This window comes from Amia ocellicauda, chromosome 9, assembly GCF_036373705.1.
Source record: "Amia ocellicauda isolate fAmiCal2 chromosome 9, fAmiCal2.hap1, whole genome shotgun sequence".
Lineage (NCBI taxonomy): Eukaryota > Metazoa > Chordata > Actinopteri > Amiiformes > Amiidae > Amia > Amia ocellicauda.
In genome coordinates, this window is record NC_089858.1 from 395475 (window position 1) to 416137 (window position 20663).

A 20663-nucleotide genomic window follows, 5' to 3' on the forward strand; every position below is an offset into this window, starting at 1 on the left:
GGACAGTAGGTTTAAGGATGCAGCCGCTGCAGACAGATTTAATAGATAAGTCTGTATCACAATAGGAGACAGTGCAGTCTGTTACTCAGTGCTGCACTGAGGAGCTGAGTCATTTTCCATGCACAGTAGTTTTCCAAGTATGTGTTTCTGTCTTTTTTTACTTTTGCTTTGAACATGAGCTTCAGTTTATATGTGTGTATCCCCTCCAATTATTGGTGCTTTATTAAGACATGTATGAAATCCTTACATGATTGAAATTTACATAAACATTATCGCTATGCATTCTGCCATTGATAAATAACATTAAATATGGCATATTATTTATTGTACAGTCCTTCTGTGAAACAGCATGTCCAGTATCTAGGGGCTTTTCTGCTCTCACTCTACTGGCGATGAACCAACACCTGGTGCCCGTCACACACACACAAATCACAGTAACATGGTACACATCTTAAATTACAGCTGATTTGTCCTCCGCTGTGGAAGTTTGAAAAATAAACCTCACAACGCAAGTGCATGTATTCCTTATGTCAAAGAGGGTGTGTGTGGCCGTTAATATCTGAGGGACCCATGACATGTGGAAACCATCTCTTGGGTCGAGGCTTGGGTCACACGGAGAAGCTTTGTTGGCTTTTTTTGTTCTATTCTGTTCTATTTCTTTGGGAAAACCTGTAAAGTGACTCGTTGTTTGTTTTACTGAACATTCATTAATCTTCTACCTTAAATCACAGCCTGAGCTTTGAACAGGCATGACTTCCTGCTTTAGAGATGGTGATTGATGATGTCCCAGGTGGGTCACCGGTAGCAGAGAGGATAGATCAGTCAGTGGCTGAAAGATGTACAACATTAGGCTGTTAAAACATGTAAACATATTTACAGAGTCCACTAGGCCGAGCTCCAAGCTCTGACCTCTAAAAGTGTTATAAATCTATCCACCATATTTGCACAATACATGACGAAAGCTGTTTTCTTTTTCTGACTAAGAGACACTCTTAAGATTGATGTCATTTGGGGATGTTTCTCTGTCAGCAGTGAATAGTTGTACTACTCAAATTATTGAACAGGCCACAGGACAAAACCAACACAAATTCTCATGCAATATTGGATTTCAAAAGTTGTTTGCTTAGCTTTATAATAGGCAAAATGGTAATACATACTCCACTTCCTTAACTCACCTGCAAAATCATCTCAAAGGTCCTGAATGCCTCCCATGCAGTCAATCGATTAGATCTTTTAGCTCACTTAGTTAGGAAAGTTTCACATTCATTTCATGGGCCTTTCTTTTCTAACTGGACTTTCTGCTATCGCCCTTGAGAAAAGGAGGTCAGGGCTTTGGCATGGAAATGAGGGCTTCATAAAGCAGTCATGATATGTGCATGGATGCAGTCAAACTCAATTCATACGTTGCTCAAAAGCAATTCATACAAAGCATCTTCATTGCTTTGTTACTGTTGAATGCAAGGCAGGATGAATGAAGTCCAAGTTTAGGCTGATGATGTGAACCTGCCCATTTTTTTGTCAACTGTATAGGCTACCCAAAGATACATTTAAAAAAAAATATATATATATATATATATATATATATATATATATATATATATATATATATATATTCACTATGCTACAGTGAAACCATAAAAGTACAAAAAGCCTTACATTGTGACTCAGATCTGCGTTGGTATAGTTTAAATTGTGCAGTCGCTGGCAATGCCTCCTTTTGGTTTTCATTCACCTGTGTGAGAGTCTGGTCACGCCATTTTGTGAGATGTGTATTTTCCAAGAGAAGAATTGCGGGGCCAATGAAAGGCAAGGTGGTTGATGGCTCCGGTGACATGAGCCCTCTTGTTTCCCCTTCAGATCAGTTCCATCCTGGGCGGCCCCTCAAGCTGCCTGCCCTTAAAATGCACCTTAGCTCTGATATGAAAGGACCACCCACTTTTGGGGTGAGAGGGCATTTCAGTCTTCATGCTCACCAAGACCCCTGGCCTTTTGAGGACAGCCCACCAGTGATCGTATGGAATTCCGCTGCGCTTTTCAGTGCTGTAGTGTGAAACACCAAGCTTAAGAACGCTTTATTTTTAATAAAGTCTGCTAAGAAAGAAGGACATACAAATCCAGAACCCAAGCTGCAATGGTGAACACACATTGAATCAACTTACCAAACAAATCGATTTGTCTTCGAATAGGATTTAAATGCACTGTAAAAGTGATTCTGTTTTTGACTCTAGTATACGTTTATTTTGGGAGTGAGGGAGCAGACAAATTAAGTATTTTTGTTCAAATTACTCTCCCAACAAGAGTACTACGAGACTTAGAGCACCTCCATTACTTATTCCCAGGCAGGCTTGTCTCAGAATCCCAACTATGTGGAAAGTAATACTTTGATTAATTATTTTGGCTGTATTGTTGTGATTCTGCATATGGGTGCAATTTGGTGCCATTTTCTTACGAAGCAAAAGATTGTTTATTTGTCCTCCTACATTCCTCTGAAAGGGAATACCTTACCCCCAGGTGGGAAGAAACTTGGCAATTCACAACTAATGAAGCTTGTCTGGCTCTTGTCAACCTTTCTGTTGACACTGCTTTCGTGGTCTGCCACACTTTCACATTCGTTCGTTATCGTTTTGCAATGTTTTTATCTGGGTGCTTAGCTTTATATAAATGTCTGTCGGCATGTGGAGAACAAAACATATTCTTATAATCAATGAAAAAGAAGAAAAAATAAGCATCTTATTTCTTAAGATGATGCGTTTTTTTTGCTAATACAAAACATATTAGTGAAGTGCATACATTTCAGAGGAACGCAGAAGGCTGAGCGTCTGACCTCTCTCTGTCGGAGCACATTTTTCCAGGAATGGTACCGAATTTCCTAGGGACCTTTTTGCAAAGCATTAGCCGGAGTCTGAAGTGCAGGAAACGCATTAATTCAGAATGTGCAGTAGCGGGGAGTGTTACCTGGTGGGAGTCCATTCAGTCATCTTTCAGTTTATTTATTTATATATTTATTTATATTTGTCATTGGCACCAGCTATCCCTTTGTGTGCTCAGGGAAGAACAGTACTAACTAGGCTTCCATCTGCTCCCTGAAGTGACCGGTGGAGGAGAAGCTTGCCAATTCAGCCCATGTGTGTCTGATGTTTAAGCAGAGAAGGTAAACGGGACCTTGTTCGTCCAAGTCTCTCTGTCTCATGTAGGAGCGTGCCAGGCCGTGCAGGATGAGCACGCACTCCCTCCCCCGCGTCCACACTGAGGACTCCCTGGAACGTCCATCGAGGAGGCTTTGATTTCGTCATCAGAGATGAAGTGCCTCAGAAAGCTTCACAGAGCTGAGTAATGTGGTTAGAGGGGCTGTTCTGAACATGTAATGCAGCAATAAAGTGAACAATTGTAGATTTTCTGCAACAAATCATTAGCACTTTATTTAGCATGTTTGGCTTAATAACACAGTTACTGTTCTGTGAGAGAAGACAGGACTGAGCTGTGGATTATTGCTGGATATTGGCATGGAAGTCACTAGAAAAGCCTTTACACTATGATGTTGGTGTCCATATTTTTGTCAAACATGAAGTACACAGAACAACCTCTCACTGCAGCATTCACAAACCATTCACAAAAAACAGATCGGTTTGAAGAAAAGCGATATGAAATCTGTCCATATTTGCCATCTGATAACCGCATTCTTCCCTGTCAATCCTGCATATTTTGCCAGGAAGTACTTAACTCTACACGCATGGGGATAATTGTTCCCAAATACATCTTCTTTATCACTGTAAGTGCCTGTGGCGTTGCCTGTGGGTGGCCAGTGAAAGGCATTGTGCAGCCAGTGCCCTTCAGCTGCACAGATATTAATGACATATTGTTCTCATTTTGGAACCAGTGAAGATCAGACATTTTGCTCTGTTCACCTACCAGGTGTGCTGCTTGCTATTCAGCTAAAAGACAAAAGCATGTTTATCATCTTAAAATGTACTAACAAAACCTTGAGTATTGAAAACAAATGGTCAGTTCATAGATGCTCCTCAAACGCATATTTGTTTGGAAACTTTGGATGCCACACTGGGAGTCTTTTGTTTGAGGTATGAAGGACAGTTTCAGTTTCTATGTTCTTCAGCTGAGATGCAGGGGGAACTCAAAGAGCTTCTGCTCCTGCTATTTATATTCTCTGGCAAAGCAATATGGCAGGACTTTGTTATCGCCCGATTCAGACGACGCTGTGCAGTATTTTCTCAATAGCAAGTTGCTAGTTTCAGCATTGCCTGCTTTTGGAATATTTTCATTCTAGTAGTCTCATTAAATACGTTTTAAAGTGCTTAACATGCCAGCCTAGGCCACCAGTGTCACATGTGGCATTACTTTCCGGTGAACAGTCCATCCCTGTTATCTCTCAAAATGCCAGATAAAAGTACAGCTCAAGCAGTTTGGAAAATTGGTGTCTCATTTCACGACCAAGTATCTCGAGTAGCACCGGATTTTGTTTCAACGATGCCCACCGGATTTTATTTCACTTGTCAATCGATGTTAGGTCCGTTTATTTATTCCTTCTGTACCGCACTGCAATTATGAGCTATGTGGCTCCATTTCTTTGGCAAGAACAGAACAATAGTCTACCTGCCCCTGCCAGCTGCTTTGCTTTACTAATATTTTACAACAAAATTACTTGTTTGAGCCAACTATAGATCTTCATTACTACATCCTGACAAACTGTTCATTCTACAGTGAGTTTAAAGGCTTCTGTTATTTGATCTCTCTTGACAGTGCAATATTCAACCTGGTCTGGCACCCTTTTATCTCACAAAATACCAAGACACTCCTGCTGCAAAAAAGGTGTTTGACCAAATGGTCTTAAGGTAAATATTTGGATTAAATTAATTAAAGCAATCTTTAGACTGAGCGTGACTCTGATATATTCCCAATCCATTAGAATTGCTTGACACATGAATGGATTTCAGAGGTCAATGCAGGTCCTTTATGTTTGGGAAAATATGAAGTCTCAATAGACATACTATATAGTCTTACAGTGCAAGAAAAATGCAAAACATTTTTAATTAAGAAACACTCAACAGTGGACCAATACAGGAATGTGTCTTACATATCTGCAGGTATAATGTTACCGCTACAAGTCCCATGTTTCTTTGTCCTGTGTTTATATCACAGAGGTGCTCACTTTGAAATGTCAAAAAGTAAAACGGTGGCATTTTCAGGTTATTTCCTTATGGATACAAAGTTCACACAACATCAACATGCTCTCATTGTCAGCTCTGGCACAGATGACTGGAAAATGTCGCCTTGCAGCAACTTTTTCTCCTGCTCACATTGTGAAGAGAAAACAAGGTTGTGTCCTGCACTGTGATCTTCATAGTGAGACGGGTTTTTACACTGCTTATCCCTTCATCTAGATGAGAGACTGTTCTGTTCCTGGAGGCTGTGTAGTGATTATGGAGTGATTATTGTGGCATAACCAGGAATGATTTGACAACACGGTAGGCTGTCTGAGGGTTGATGTGGGTGCTGTCTTCTAATAGGCGGATTAAACTTCCATTTTCCCTGTGTGGCTAAAAAAACTAACAGAAAAAAAGGTTATTATTGTGATTTTTATTATTACATACATTAGGCTGGACTATTTGTATCAATGTTTTTCATGTTCACTGGGAAACATATCACAAAATGATAAGTATCCCTTACATTTGTTGATAAAACTCAACCATTTCTCCCCCCAGAAACTCGCAGGGTGAGCAGCTTTTCTGAGCTCAAAACCCAGAATGGCAGTAAATTCGCAATGTGTGGCCCTCTGTGGTTCAAGACGATTCCTGTGGTTCCCGAGCTGAGATCATTTAGGGACAATAATTTAGTCCCAGTTCATGCACTTTAATGGGGACTGTAAAATGCTTGATTTCTATCCTTTTTTTGTGGTGTTGGTCAATAAAAGAAGTAAAAGAAAATGGCCATTGCTCACGAATGTGTGATAGAACAAAAACACACACAGGAGTAGTTACTACTGCGTGTTACTTACAGTTAATTGCTCAGTGCCATTATACAAGATCTATCAGTTGCGGTCCTTCTCTGACATGCCTGCTCTTCTGATTTAATACTTACAGCAAATAGCCTGCGGCCCATTATCTATTTCAGACTAAACAATATTTCATTAATTCTAATTTGATGTATTAGGTGATATTAATTTCACAATTCACAGCCCCTGAAGTTGTCCCAGCTGTTTTCAATCATATGATCCCCTGCTGAGGTAAGAAACAAACAGCATTTGATTTCATTGGTGCACTGACAGTGAGAATGGCTGGGAGTCAGAAGCTCATGGCACCACTCTGTAGACCTTTGTGTCTCGAGCCGCAGTCTTCAGTGCACACGCCAGCAGGTACGACACAGACTGAGAGCTAAGCAGTGCTATTACTCGCTGGGCTGCCTATTTCACCCACGTCAATTAATAAAGCAGTCGCTCAGCATTAGCCTCCGAATTCCAATGTGTGGAGCTAATCCACTCTCCCACACCTTGGGGATCCCCAGTGGAGCTCATTGCATGATGTCATTCTTCATGACACATTCGGTGAGAAATGAACTGGATCAGAATAATATTACACATGCTATACTGTTGAACCACCAGCGCTTTGCCCTTTCAGAGCCCGAAACCAACTTCCCGGCATGAAGTGATAGTGAGACTTTGGTCAACGTGTGCTTGTGCAGCCACTGAGCGCTGGGTTTCCACAATCCTCCGCACAAAGGTGAGCAGGACGACATCTGAAAAGAATACGCGAATAAACAGTAGATATCCCGGCGCTTTCTGTTCTTGTGATCTTTAACAGTACAGAGCATGCATTTTGTTTTTGTCAAAGCTTCTCCAACACAGTCATACCAGTATTAGAAAACACTTGGTGAAAGCATCATTGAAACCTCGTTCCTCTAGCTGTGCCCCTACAGAAGCATGTCTCTCGAACTTCGTTAAATAAGGCATGTGTTTTGATGGCATGCTGTTGTGCGAGTGACAGACGCAGATGCACACACACAGTTGTGTTTATTGATTGGTAAGCTTGCAATCACGTGGAAATAAGTGTTTATAGATATGATCCACTCCTGAGGCCATTGAAACTGCTTCCTTGCCAACTAGTTAAGAAATAACTCTCATACATCATGCGTTCCCTGGGCATAACATGGGTGTGTGTGTGTCTTATTCATGTTTAATGTTTTGCAATTGGGTGCAAGCAGTAACAATACTACATCAGTGGTAGGTGTGGCAACCAGATTCTGTGATTATATTTATTATTACTACTGTAAATATAAACTATGATTATATTATAATAAGGCCTAAATATTTGCCACTTTAATGTTATTTTTTGATTCATCAAAGACTTGATCATGTCAAACTAATTGTCTTTGCTCTGTTTGCTGTTCAAGGAGTTACATTTCTCATACTTGCTTTTTCACAGTTAAGAGAGACAGAATGTCATGTCATTATTTGAGTGGCATTTACTCTTTTTGGTAGTAAAAAGACGCAACACAATTTAACTGGTTGTAACAGAACACGTTTGAAATTAAAACCAGGGCAGCCCGTGTTCAGGCGGGTTAAGATGTCTGTCACTGATTGACGTAGCTGTGAAAACTGTGGAAGCCTCTGTGAACGAGTTTGAAGATAAAATGACTCTATTGTTATGATCGTGACACTGGCCCGATGGTCTCTGTGCATGGGCAGTTTATGAAGAAGACAATGCGTGTTTATATTTGTATATTTTAAGGATTTATCATTAGCTTTTTCTGTATTCATTCGGTATGGTTTTTATTATTATTATTATTATTATTATTATTATTATTATTATTATTATTATTATTATTATTATTTATTAGCAGACGCCCTTGTCCAGGGCGACTTACAAAATATGTTTTATCTGTTGTTCAACATATGATGAAAGGTATTTTGTTTTTTTGGTTTTTGCTCATATCACCACTTAAATCAATCAACTTATATCAACTGAAATGTTTGGCAGGCAAAGAGAAAAAGAAAAACATGAAGAATTGCATTGTTAACGTCAGGTTGTCTTCCCTTATGAATATGGTTGTATTTTATTAAGTTATTCAGTCATTCATCCAAATCCAATGTTTTATAAATTCAATTATGTTTTGGCAGATTCTTTTGGCTTGTTATTCCGTTTGTAATCATGTTTGAAATATACAGTAATTAAAATGTAAAGGGCCCCGAGTGTAACGCAAAACAAGGAAACAAAACAGCGCTGAAAACGCAACGTTTGGCAGCCCAACATTATTGGAAATAGCGAGGAGGTCTGTGATGATCAACCCAGTGTTGAAATATTTCATCAGGGTGCGCTGGCCATCTGAAGACCTGTGATTAAGGCACCGATCTACTGCTCACATCGTCTGTGATTTATGGTGCACTACTTTCAGAGAGCATTTAATTAAGAATATGTATTTCTGGCCATATCGTTGTAAAATATCAGCACTGTTCGCAAAGTTAAACATTATCGTGAGTGTCTGTTTCCTACGTTGGAAATATGAACACTTGAGATATCTAGATTTCCTATTTCCCCACTAATGATGACATCATTTGAGTTTTCCATTGACTGACCAGCTTTTTAAGGTAATTATTACCAACAAAATGGAATATCTTTTCAGAGGAAGGCTTTTGATGTAACACAGCAGTCCCTATGACTGCGATTTTTTCAGTGACTTGAGGCATTAATTCTGACATTTATATCTACCTATATCTATCTATACACACACACACACGCACACGCACATAGTCCTAGAGCTTTATTCATCTTATTTTCCTGAAGTGATGTTATGATGTTGTTTTCTTGGTCACTCACTAATTAAATAGTCTGGAATTCTTATAATGAAAGTGAAGCCAAGGGCAGTGTGTGTTTATATACACAGTCTGTGTATGTAGCCCAGTGTGTTCAACATCAGTAAAAGAAGACATATTTGTGTCTAAATGTAATTAGCGATATAAAGACTTTTGTAAAACTTGCTTTGAATAGTGTGTCATAAAGCACAATTCTGCTGTCTTTTTAAATGGTTTTTCCATATTAAAGATATGGAATGGCTCGGCAGTTTCTGAAGTCTGTACATGGTAAAGCAGTCTCTCTTTCAAAATTTATGGGAGAAGAAATAATTATTTGTGTCTTAGGAAGCAAAGGCATGCAACAGTTTCATAGTCAAATCCCCTTTTCTTACCGAGATGGTAAAAATAGACTTTCCTGTTGTAAATCACAAAACACATTTTGGAGGCACGGCTGAGCGCTTTCTGTTTTTGTTGGAACAGCACCGCCACTGTGTTTTCAGCTGTGTGCCTGGACAAACAGACACAAACTGACAATTGTGCCGTGTGCATTCATTTTCAGGACTCATTTTATTCATTTATGTTGCCTCGTATTAAATGTTATTGCTTCCTTGCATATTACATGAAGCACCTGATAGTGTAGTGCTACCTGTTGCAATGTATTAGCCTCACTTGAACCCAGAGAGATGTGTTTAGGCTTCTGTTGTACAGTAAACGACTTGCCAGCATTGAGGCCGTTTTCTGTGGATGTTGTTACTGACACTGTTAAAGGTACATCAAAGGAACAAGCAAGAGAGGTAAAATCTGAGTGTGCGCTAGGACTAACAGACCATAACTATTTGCTGAAGTACCTCATCTGGTTTTAATTTGAGCCTTTTCTTCACTGTGGTAAGCATTTGTACATAGTCATTCAAGTATTATTATTATTATTTTAATTTTTTTAACTGTATGCATTTAAGCAATTAGTTTTCCTGTTGGGTTCCTTTATTGAGCATCACCAAGGGTCTCCCCTGAACTCACCCATCATGGCACGTCTTTGCTATTTCACTTTGGCCTGGGATTGACTTTTCTCTGCTCTGCTGAGGGGTTCCCTTTATAGTAGTGGAAATTGCACGCAATGATCAGAGACCTGCCCAGTAATTGCAATCATATGTTTATCAGACATGTATGACTGGAAGATCCCTTCTACATTATGGACCTAGAATGTGAAGAATGCTTTGTTTACATCCTGGCGTTTCATGTTGGTTCCAACCGAGGCTATCGGTCTATCTGGACGAGAAGATGACATGTAAACGGATTGTTCAGACATTCTTGAAGCCATCCGATTGCATGTCAGTCACTTTGATCCGGACTGACTGATCAGGCTTCGGAAGTGAGTGCTTGTTTCACTCCAAAAGCATGATTTGATATCAATGGATCGGATATTGTATATAAATTGTATATAAGCATCAGCCAGCATCATCCTGGTTTAAAATGATGAGCCTGTTCACGCTCTGCGCTGAGTGCAGGGACACGTGGCTTGTCCCACATGAAAGTGGTTATTCATGGCGGTTCGTGCTGTGACATGACAGGAGATGGTTTGGTTGCTCTGATGGCTTTTCCGGGGAACCAGTTTTAAAACAAATAGTTTTGCAGACCTCCATTGATATGTCTATGAAAAGATTCGGACACTGTTATTGAATCTTATGCACAGACCCTGTTTCTGTTTCTATAAAGTGTGCTCAGGAGGGAACAGTGTTTTCTAATGTAAAGGTATTCATACTCCGCTCTCACCTACAAGAGTTGAAGGTGTACTGAATGTTGCCTTTATGATGACTTGTTCCTTATTCTGAAAAGAACCAAAGAATATCAGTATATAATAATAATATATGTTAAAATATGATACTGGGTTCCAAAACTGTGACATAACTTAATTAATCTCAGCTTTGCAGCTAAAACAAATGCAAGTCTCTATCACAAAGCGTTTTCTCATAAATTAATACTTTGTACTAGATTCCCCAATTTTGGCGGATCAGTAAAAATCATCATGATATCAGTGGAAAGTCAGTGGAAGACCCTCGACTTCTCTGAAGGTAATTCGACAGCTTGGACAGTCTTGTTTTGATTTCACTCATGTAAACTCAAACCACAATGACTTTTGCTGTGCATGTAGTATATATCAACAGAGCATTATCTCAAATCATCTTCCGATGCACATACTGTACAAAAATGTCCACTGGATGCCTGTTTTGGGCTAGTTTTCCCAGATCGGTGTGACTGATCATGCTCACAACATGGTAAATAAGGAGAAGGACACAGGTGTCATGTGTGTCAGAGTGAGGCTCAGCAGCCTTCTTTTCGTGAGTTGTTTACGTCAATTTCGATGTATTAGTGGTCATAACATTCGTAACGCAGTGGAAATTAAATAGATTTCTAAAAGTAGAATATAATTGTATCACCAGAGATTGAAAATCCACTCACAACTACTCATGGGTAGTTTAGTTTTCATCCAAGGCCCTGAGAATGAACAGCAGTTTCATTATTCCTGATCACTGTCTGTAGTTTGTTTTTTGCATTGCTTTGTATTATTTGTTGGTACCTGAGTTTGACTTATGTATAATATTGTTCATCTAACGTTGAGGAAAGAGAGACATTCAACAGCTGAACGCTGGCCTCCCTGAGGCTGATGGGCAGTGGAGCTGCAGGTCTGAACGGCAGCTGCAATGGGAGTGAATGGACTCCGCTGCATTAAAGACTACAGACAGGAACACAATGAGGGATTAGCAGCAGCCAGCGCTCTTCCTAGAAAGCAGTGCTCTGTGTTAACGCATTCCTCAGCCATGGCTGCCTGACCTCCCATCAAGATGTGTGCTTTCATTTGTTCTGCCTGCCTCTCGGGTGGCTGCGCCCTCGAAGACTCCCAGACAGCTGAAACAGCTGAGCTTCGTCTGGGAAAAACACGAGCTGAGTTTATCAACCTACTAGTGCTCTGTGGTGGAGGAGGCAGGCCAGAGCTGCTGTCATGCTCAGTGAATGGTGTTCAGTGACTCTGTCCCTCTCATTGCCTCAGTGAATGTTGTTCAGAGAGGGGCGTGGGCAGTTCCTGAGTGATGAGAGTTTTGATGTCTAATTCATATTGTTCCCACTGTCACACCAAGGGCTGTGCTAAGGGCACACCAACACAACACCACTAAAGCAACACAATCACCAACACCACTAAAGCAATAGGGAATTGAATAGAAAGCGGGGGTTATGCAGTTGTGAATATGAAGAACATGATCAACAATTCTTCCATGTGAAGATCTCCATAACACACACAGGGAGATTCTGCCTGTGCATTCCCTCACTCTGTCTGGTCTTTAAAAACCCCACAACAGACTTTTAACAGAACCAGCTGCACAGAGCGTGCACACACACACAGAGATTCTTGAAAAGCATGTGGAAAGCATTTGAATTAGAAAATCGTGGTATGATTGGTATTGGATTGCACTTGGGCATTATGTGTAATTCCACTGATTGCATGTGTGTGTTTGTGTTCCAGGGATGTGAAGCCTGGCACTCTGTATGCGTATCGAGTGCGCTCTGTCTCCAGGCAGGCCGAGAGCGAGCCGTCCCCTGCCCTCGCTCACCAGCTGGGCTCAGCCTACTGCGGAGATGGGCGCATCCAGAGGTGAGTAGACGTGCCTCCAGTTCAGACACTTTCTTCACTCCATGCCATTCAGAGACACACAAGCATGTCGTTTCAGTGTGAATGACCACCATGTGTTGACATCGTCTCTGACTGACAGGTGTGTGTTTCGTTTCAGACACCTGGGAGAACAGTGCGACGACATGAACGCAGTGAACGGAGATGGCTGCAGCAGCCTTTGCAGGAAGGAGCCCTTCTTTAACTGTGTCGGTATGTCCCACATTTCTGCTTGTCTTTGGTCCTGGATCTCGTTCTGTAAGTCCTTCTGTAAGAGAAGAAGGCACACGCTGTGAGAAAAACACGGTCCGGGCTGTAGAGCAGAAGCCCGACGTGTAACTGCGGTGTAATACTTGGGCGCTGAGTGGCAGTATGGAGAGATCTTGCATTGTCCAATTATATTTTAGCTAGGGTAGTCAAATTATCTTAACTGGCCTGTGAAAAGCAGCCATTGAATTTCAAATGTTTAATATTTGTTCTTGTGAAAAGCTACGTTTGATATTCCCTGTTAGCTTACAAATTAAGTCTTTGAAAGACATTTCCTGTCCTAGAAGGTAGATCGAAGCGGACTGGGCAGCTCCAGCTTGGAGGTAAATTGAAACATTGAAACATGTGCCTGAATCCCAGAGGTGAAACGCAAGTTCCCTTGAATAAACAATTAGTTTAGGGTCTGAAACAACATTTTTCTCAACAAAACGTGAGGTCCTGAGGCTGTGGTGCTGCTGCTACAGGGTGGCCTGAGGTGTTTATAATATGGTCTGCATGCTCCTGGCTGCACATGTCACCCTGTCAGCTGTGGTGTCTTCATATCACGACTGATAACTGAGGTCCGTGTTACACCAAGCGACTGCAGTCTGGCCCTGCTCTCTCACACTCCCGCCCCTGTGCGTTACTGTGTGTGTTATCTGTGCACGTGCTGGGACACCATGGGGTCTAGAACTTTAACTACTAGGAGATCTGAAGTGGTGGTACTTCTTTTCTGTTTTGTTTTCCTGAAAGCATGGGTCTCTATGAAAGCATCACCAGCTCTCTGTAGGAACTCAAGATTTATCTTTGCACTTTAAATAGAGTTGGTCAGTACTTTTGGCTTCTCTCAAAAAGTCACTTTGTTGAAATTAGTCCAAACTCCTAAAGCAACACACCATGTCAACCACACATCACAACTGCAGTACATATGAAGTGAACGTGCACCGATGGGTGCCATTTCATTCGCAATGTGTTTATTCTGCGTTCATTCATTTAAAAGCATCATATGAAATAACAATATTAATTGTTAACTGTTTTTGTAATGCAGTAACCTTATTGTATAGGATTTCTCCTTTATCTTACTGCAGAACAGAGTGTTTCTTAATTAAAATATATATTGTATTCATTAAAGTTCTTTTAGAAAAATTTGTTTCCAGCTTCTAATCCCTGAGAACAAATTAACAGTTTTAGGTTTTCCTGTTAACATTATTATTTCAATCAATTTTCCGTTCTTAATAGAAAAACGATGTGTTAATAAAGAACTTGAGTGAAAAGGGGGGTTGAGGAATTTTAGCCTTTGAAGCTCAATCCATGAATGAATAATCAAATACCGAGGCACTTGTCCTGGCATGACCTCAGGAACCTGTGGAAAACACCACGTTTTTTGATGATTTTTCATCAAAGTCCTACATGTGCTCTAATTGGAAGCAGTTTCATTGAGTAAATCAGAGGGAGAACTATAATGGGAACCTGGAACTGAATGATTTCAACCAAAAGAGCGCTGAATAAATTAAAGTCTTATATTCTGGCTCCTCTTTGAAACGTCTTCATTGAGGATTCGCAGGTCACTCCTTTTCTTAGAAAGTGTTAAATCCTTGAGCTGTTTGCAAGTCTGGGCATGCCGACTCCTCTGGCTCCTGTTCACAGAGAGAGGAGGTGACCGGGGTCACGCTTGCTGGCTCAGTTGACGCCCGTGTGCTGATTCGCCAGAATATTAAGGAATTTGGCTTGAAACCTTTTTACTCAGTTCTGTGGTCAACTGCCTAAAACACAGAGCCACTCATTAGCTGTCGCTTAATCCCAATTTACATGCTGTGTATCGCATTCACTGTTGATCTGAAATGATGTAAGGCTGTGCAACGTGTCAGACTGAGCGCACTGTTTCTGACACCTTTTTAAAGCTTATTGAGATTGAAGACTGCTACACAACATACGAGCTGTGATCATGATGCGAAGTGCAGACTCAGGGTGTTGTTCAGCCCACAGTGAGATCTATGCAGGGATGTATTCATATGTCTTATAGGGCATCTACGGTGCTAGTGTAGTAGTGAGCAGAAACAGGACGCTGCGCTGCAGGCCCTCCGTACAGTGTCCCTGGAGACGGTATCTTGCCATGTTTCTCACCATAACTGCTACAGTTTCCCCAGCCTTGATATATTGTGATCACTTTGTTTCCTAGTAATTTGGTTACATTTTACAGGGGAATTGAAAAAACAGTTTTTGGAAGGGTTGTGACAAAACTAACTAAGAAAATAACCCTTTCTAATCGTGTGCATAGCTCAGCACAGCTCTGGTGCAGATGAAATATTGCTAATATGAGCAGTACAGGATGCCTCTCATCCCAGGGGGTGATGGAAAGAGGCTCTGTGCAGCCAGTTTCAGCTTTACTGGGCTGCTGGTATTCAGGTCTGAGAGAGAACAGAGATTGTTTCCCAGCGTGCTGCTCACCCAATCCCCTGTGTGTCCCTCACTAATAAAACAACACCTGGAGTGCAGTGCAGTACAGGAGCCCTGCGGTCTGAGCAGCAGGGCCCACACTTTATCTTGTGTTAATGAAGCGTGTAAAACGCATCGCTCAAACTTATCACAGTTAAATGCTATCAGAAGAAATCCATATTTATTTCAGCAGAGGGGATAACAGGTCACTTTGCCAGTGAGCAGAATGATTAAGAGCAAGTGAGAGCCAACATTAAAGGCCATCACGAACTCAGCTGCATGAATAGACCAGGTTTCATGTGGTGTGCAATTGTGCCAGTTATACATGTTTTTGGCCCTCGACTATACATGTGGCCCTGGGACCCCACCTCCCCCTGTGAGTTATACATGTGGCCCTGAGGCCCCACCTGCCCACAGTGCTTGAGTCGCCTCATTTTACCCTTTAGATTCCATGACTGAGGACTCAATTGAAAGAGTCAGCTATACTATACTTCATATTATTATTATTATTATTATTATTATTATTATTATTATTATTATTATTATTATTAATTACTTAGCACAAGCCCTTTTCCAGGGCAATAATACAGTTAATACACATACTTCACAAAACACTGTAGTAACAAGCACTTCTCAGGTTTATAATTAATAATGAAGAAATTCTGACTCGTGTTCTGAGGAATGGTTTGTAGTTACTGTTATTGTCACCGCAGGGTCCCTCTTAGGAGGAAATAAACAGTTTCCTTAGAAAACAGCCCCTATCTGTGCTTGAAGTCCTGCTGCTGTGGATATTCACCTGCGCGCCGCAGCAATGTCTCCTCTGACAGCTCCTCGGCGCTGGTGTGATCCCGAGCCCCAGCGCCGGCCTGGTTCTCACATGCCCACACTGCCACCGGAAGGGAGAGCATCTGGTGCTCTGCCTCTGGCAGTGATGTCTGGAGCTAATGCACTTTCACAAGCAGGATGGGGAAGATGTATGAATTTTCACATTGCCCTGTTTCTGTTTGAGCTGCTGGCTTCTTTTAGACCTGCTGACAATTTGACTACATTATGCTGCACTACTGAGGCCTATTTTAAGAATCTGGGAGGAACTGTGGTGACATCAGTCGAATGAAACTGCACTGAAAGTTTGAGTTTATCAGCGCTTCTCCCGACTAGATCAAAATACAGTTTCATGTCTCCAGGAAGAGACAGACATGTCATGCTGGTCATCACAAAGGTCTGTGTCTTTGGCAATCGAGGGGAAGTGAACCGGTTAATGTTAATCCCGGTGCTTCCTTTTCATTGGCATCCTTGAAGTTTTTCTTCTTAATACTTTGAACTCATCTGATTGGCTGCATGATCATCTGATTACCATCATCCATACAGTATTAACAGTAACCCAAGCTGATGACTCCAGTGGACTGTTCTTCAGTACCTACTGAACCCCAGCAGCATCCGTGAGCGTTTCACTGCTCGGTCCTGATGTTTCCCAAGTCCCTGTGCTGGGTCAACCAGTGAGGTAAAAACACTCACTTCTCATTGCTTATCCTGCAGGGTTTCATTGTGCATCAAGTGAAAGCAAAGTCTATAGAGCAATTAAAAAGTCACTGTACATTTGTCACAGATTGATGACATATAAAAATAAAAATGAAACAAAAATGGGAATAAAGAAATAAGGAAAACAAAATGTGTTGTTGCTCTACTTGCTATTTGTTTCAGTTTTCTTGGTGATTGAGGTCGCTGAGTAGTGACCTGCTTTGGCTAAAAACATACTGGATCAGCTTTAATGTTCATGGTAGTGAAATCATTCAGCCAGTAGAAAAACAAGAATGTCACCAACTAGGAGTAAAGCACATATGATACATGGAAACGGAAAGGAAGAAAGCACTCTGTTGATGTATCTGGTATGCAGGCCATTTGCTCTTCTTGAAGATTAACGAGTTAGCAATGTTTAATTAATCATTGTCACACTAATGACTAGTGAGGAATTACCAGCGGAGGCCTTTGTTAGGCGTGTGTGATATGATACTAGTTCTTCTTTTTAGTAGTTCTATATGGAGTTATGATGCAACAAATTAAATGGTGAATTCATGATATTTATAATACACTAATTGTACATTCCCTGTGTGTGCCACATGCTTATTCACTATTTTCTCAGTGACAGTGATTAGTTAATGGAGTTTTTAATGGCTCTTCCCTTACTTGTGTTGTGCCACAAAACACCACACATGTGACACATTATATAAACATACTTTATACTGGCACATATTCTCAAGATTACACCAGACATTGTGAGCATGTATTTAATTTTCATACAAACATATGAAAGGGAAGGCTGTAAAAGCAGGTTCTGTGATGAAAACCCAGTCATTGTCCAAGAGGAAGAGTTTATTCAAAGGGCAGCATTGGGCATAAAAGTAGAAGACAATACTGATAGGATTTGTTTCTGAGTGCTCACTATTTCAAGTCCCACACATCTTCTACTTGGATGCATCACTGAGTCCTACATGACTGAAAGGCTGAGCTATGTTTAGTGTTTTTCATTCTTATTGTCCACTGGGACTCCCATCGCTGTCACGTGATTGCTCTGTGGGGACGTGTTTTTCCTTCAATCGCTTAATGTACCAGCAAGTGGAGCAAAAAGAGAAGGCAGTTTTTCACATGTTTTAATACATCCTGCTTCTCTCGCTCTCGCTCAGAGCAGCGGCGCTGAGGCTTCTGGGAAGTTGATAGTAATAATTACGTCACCTCTTTCTTTGTGAAATAAAGAACGAAAAGAAAAATAACGACCAAAACAAATGGTCCATTTAGAGTTTGCATGTATTCATTAATTCAATCAGGTGAGAATAAATGAGAGCAGATGAGATGCTGGAGGGGCTTGTGAATGACCTCTGTGGGGTAGATGGGGGGAGTTTAAGGCTGGCTATGGTAACTTTATTCAGTATTAACCTTGACTCTAGAGTTAGACCTCTGGAGTTGGGAACGCATGTCTCAGGATGTGTCCGATTCATTGCAGCAGTGACAAGACTAAGTGCAAAGATGGCACCTCCTGTAGCACAAGCTGTCCCAGAGGGAAGAGTGACACCTTCTGGCTCACTAATATCTCGACGTGGCCCGGGCTGACGTCCTCTCTGAAACTCACAAGCCCTCCGTCTCCGCGCTACAGGGCTGCCTGGCGTTGTCGAGTGTTAAGTCATCAGTGCATACATCACCGTACCAGTTTTTCTGTAGACCAGAGTATGACCCAGACCGGCCAAGTTATCTGCTTAATGAAACTAAATGTCCTGTGCAATTCGCCTACTGATGCCAAATTTTTACACACACAATGTGAACTTCAAAAATCTTTTGGAAAAAACACTGAAAATTGTAAACATTTAGTTTATAAATTGCCCGGGCTTGTAAAAAACACCCAGTGCTCAATTTACATACCCTTTTGATATTTGCCATGACAACATGGACGCACTTTTTTGATGTATTAATCAAGGATAAGGAAAAAATTAAATGTAAATGTCTAAAGAAAACTATGGACGTGTGTTTACAGTGTGTGCAGTGCGTGTGGTGGGAAGAACAGCCGAAATGTCTCTGCAAAGAAGCCTGCTATTTTTGCAGACAGCAGCTTTTTTGTCAATCTAGACACAATTGTTTTCACTAGATTCATATTGATGTTGGATGAATACCTAAGAAAATACACACACACACAAATAGAGGGTTTGATGCCTATTTTTCCTTGTGGTATCTTGAGTTGTTTTTGTGCATGACACCACAGTAATAATGAAGTGTCAATCACCGGGACTTGTGTGAAAACAGGAAGGCAGGGCGAGAGGTGCTCATCAGCATGTCAAGCTCAGTAAATGCTTTATTCTTCCTTTGATTTAACCCAGATTGTCTGGCCAGGAGGATGCGCCCTGTTTTTGCACCAGTAGCCAGGTGACATTGTTTAGCACAGGGGGGAAGCACTGCTGACTCTGATAAGTTCATATCCTGCAAACATGTTTCCTGCAAGTCCTCCAGGGCTCACAGACTCTTTCTTCAGGGGGGATTCATAGTTTGTCTCGGCAGGTGACAGCATTGTTTGATTAAAAACAAAATGCTCCTTCCTTGAAAGCTGACTGGGTGTCAATATATATATAGCTGACACCTCAGGGTCCAGGAACTTCGAGGAGGAAGACATAAAACCGCAGATTTGTAAAAGTGTGTTTTCAGCAGCATGCCACTGTGTTGTGTTCAGTACCAGGCGGTGGCAAAGGTATTACACTCTTAGTTTGGGTAAGAACCTATCTGAGGCAGTAAATACAGCCATCATGTCCATTTGAATACTTTTCTGACACTAATTATGATCGCAGGAGGAAACGCATCGAGTTACTGTGCAAATTGAAGAGGCTAGATGAGCTCAACTGACATAAAGCTGACGAGAGAGCTCAGTGTGTGTGTCCCGGGTGAAAACACTTCTTTCTTGCCTTCTGAGGTGAATGTCATCTACGCTGGTCACCGTTTTCAGTCGGAGACCGAGTGGTAGAGACGGGTGATTTACTGTCACTTGATTTGTTGGTTCGTGATTTTATGGACCGAGTGTGAGGAAGTGCTATATTAGTAGCAGACAATGCACATGTCAAAGAGACCCCATGAGTGAGCGATGCCTGGTGGGACTGTGTGTTGATTGCAGCTGTAGAGACCCTGTTTAGTAGCTCGTTTTAGCCCTGTTTAGCAGCACACGAGGGAGATTTTATTGGCATTTTCTTTTCTTTTTCTTATTGTAAGAAAGAAAAAAAAAAGCTGTGCAGAATAATACCTTTGGACCATGAATACATTTGGTCTTCCTTCCATGACCTGAGAAATCTTGCAGATAATCCAGGTCGACTCGCAGATGCTTTCCTGGTGCTTCTACTTCCACTTTGCCACTTGGTACTAAGATCTGACTGCTAAATAGACTTTGTGATGATGGAAAAACAATGTCAATGCGTTGAGGCAAAAGCTAAATAAATGAATCATAATAATTATAAATAAATACATATCTTTGGGCTGTACCTGAGAAAACTGTTTTGCACTCATCGTTCCAATATAGTGAGCCGGTTCAGTGAAGCATTGTACTGTAAAAAAAATAATGTGAATAGTTAGAGCTATTAAACAACAGATGTTACAGATAAAATCTTTAAAGGCTTTAAAATTGTGTTGAAAGGCGGCACCCTATGGAATAGCATGTACTGGGTCTGATGCCCACCACTGGAAACTGGCTGTGAATTGACAGCACAGACGTCTCGCGCACAGAGCAGCAGGGCTTTCATTGGAGCGGGACGCGCCTCTCTGAAGAGCCGAGCTCAATCCAAATACCTTCTGTAGAAGCAGTGCTGAGGGCCAGTCGGGCGTCCCAGGAAATCTCTGTGATCAAGTGACTTCAGTCACATTTTTGCCACGAGTGCAATCCCAGCTGTCTCTCGATGGATGAGTATTGCTGTATCCCCCCCTCACACCTAAGGATGGAGATTATTCTCTTTTGATCAAACTTTTATACTCTCATTGCATTCCTATTGAGGGGAATGT

General features: G+C 41.3%; 1 protein-coding gene across 1 annotated transcript in view; it reads left to right on the top strand.

Moving 5' to 3' along the window:
- pappaa (pregnancy-associated plasma protein A, pappalysin 1a) overlaps positions 1–20663 on the top strand; it is a 168395-nt gene that overhangs the window by 55829 nt on the left and 91903 nt on the right. Inside the window, exons 8-9 of the mRNA XM_066712607.1 lie at positions 12318–12446; positions 12583–12674. Of these exons, the coding sequence (XP_066568704.1) occupies positions 12318–12446; positions 12583–12674 (221 nt within the window). The remainder of the gene's footprint in view (positions 1–12317; positions 12447–12582; positions 12675–20663) is intronic.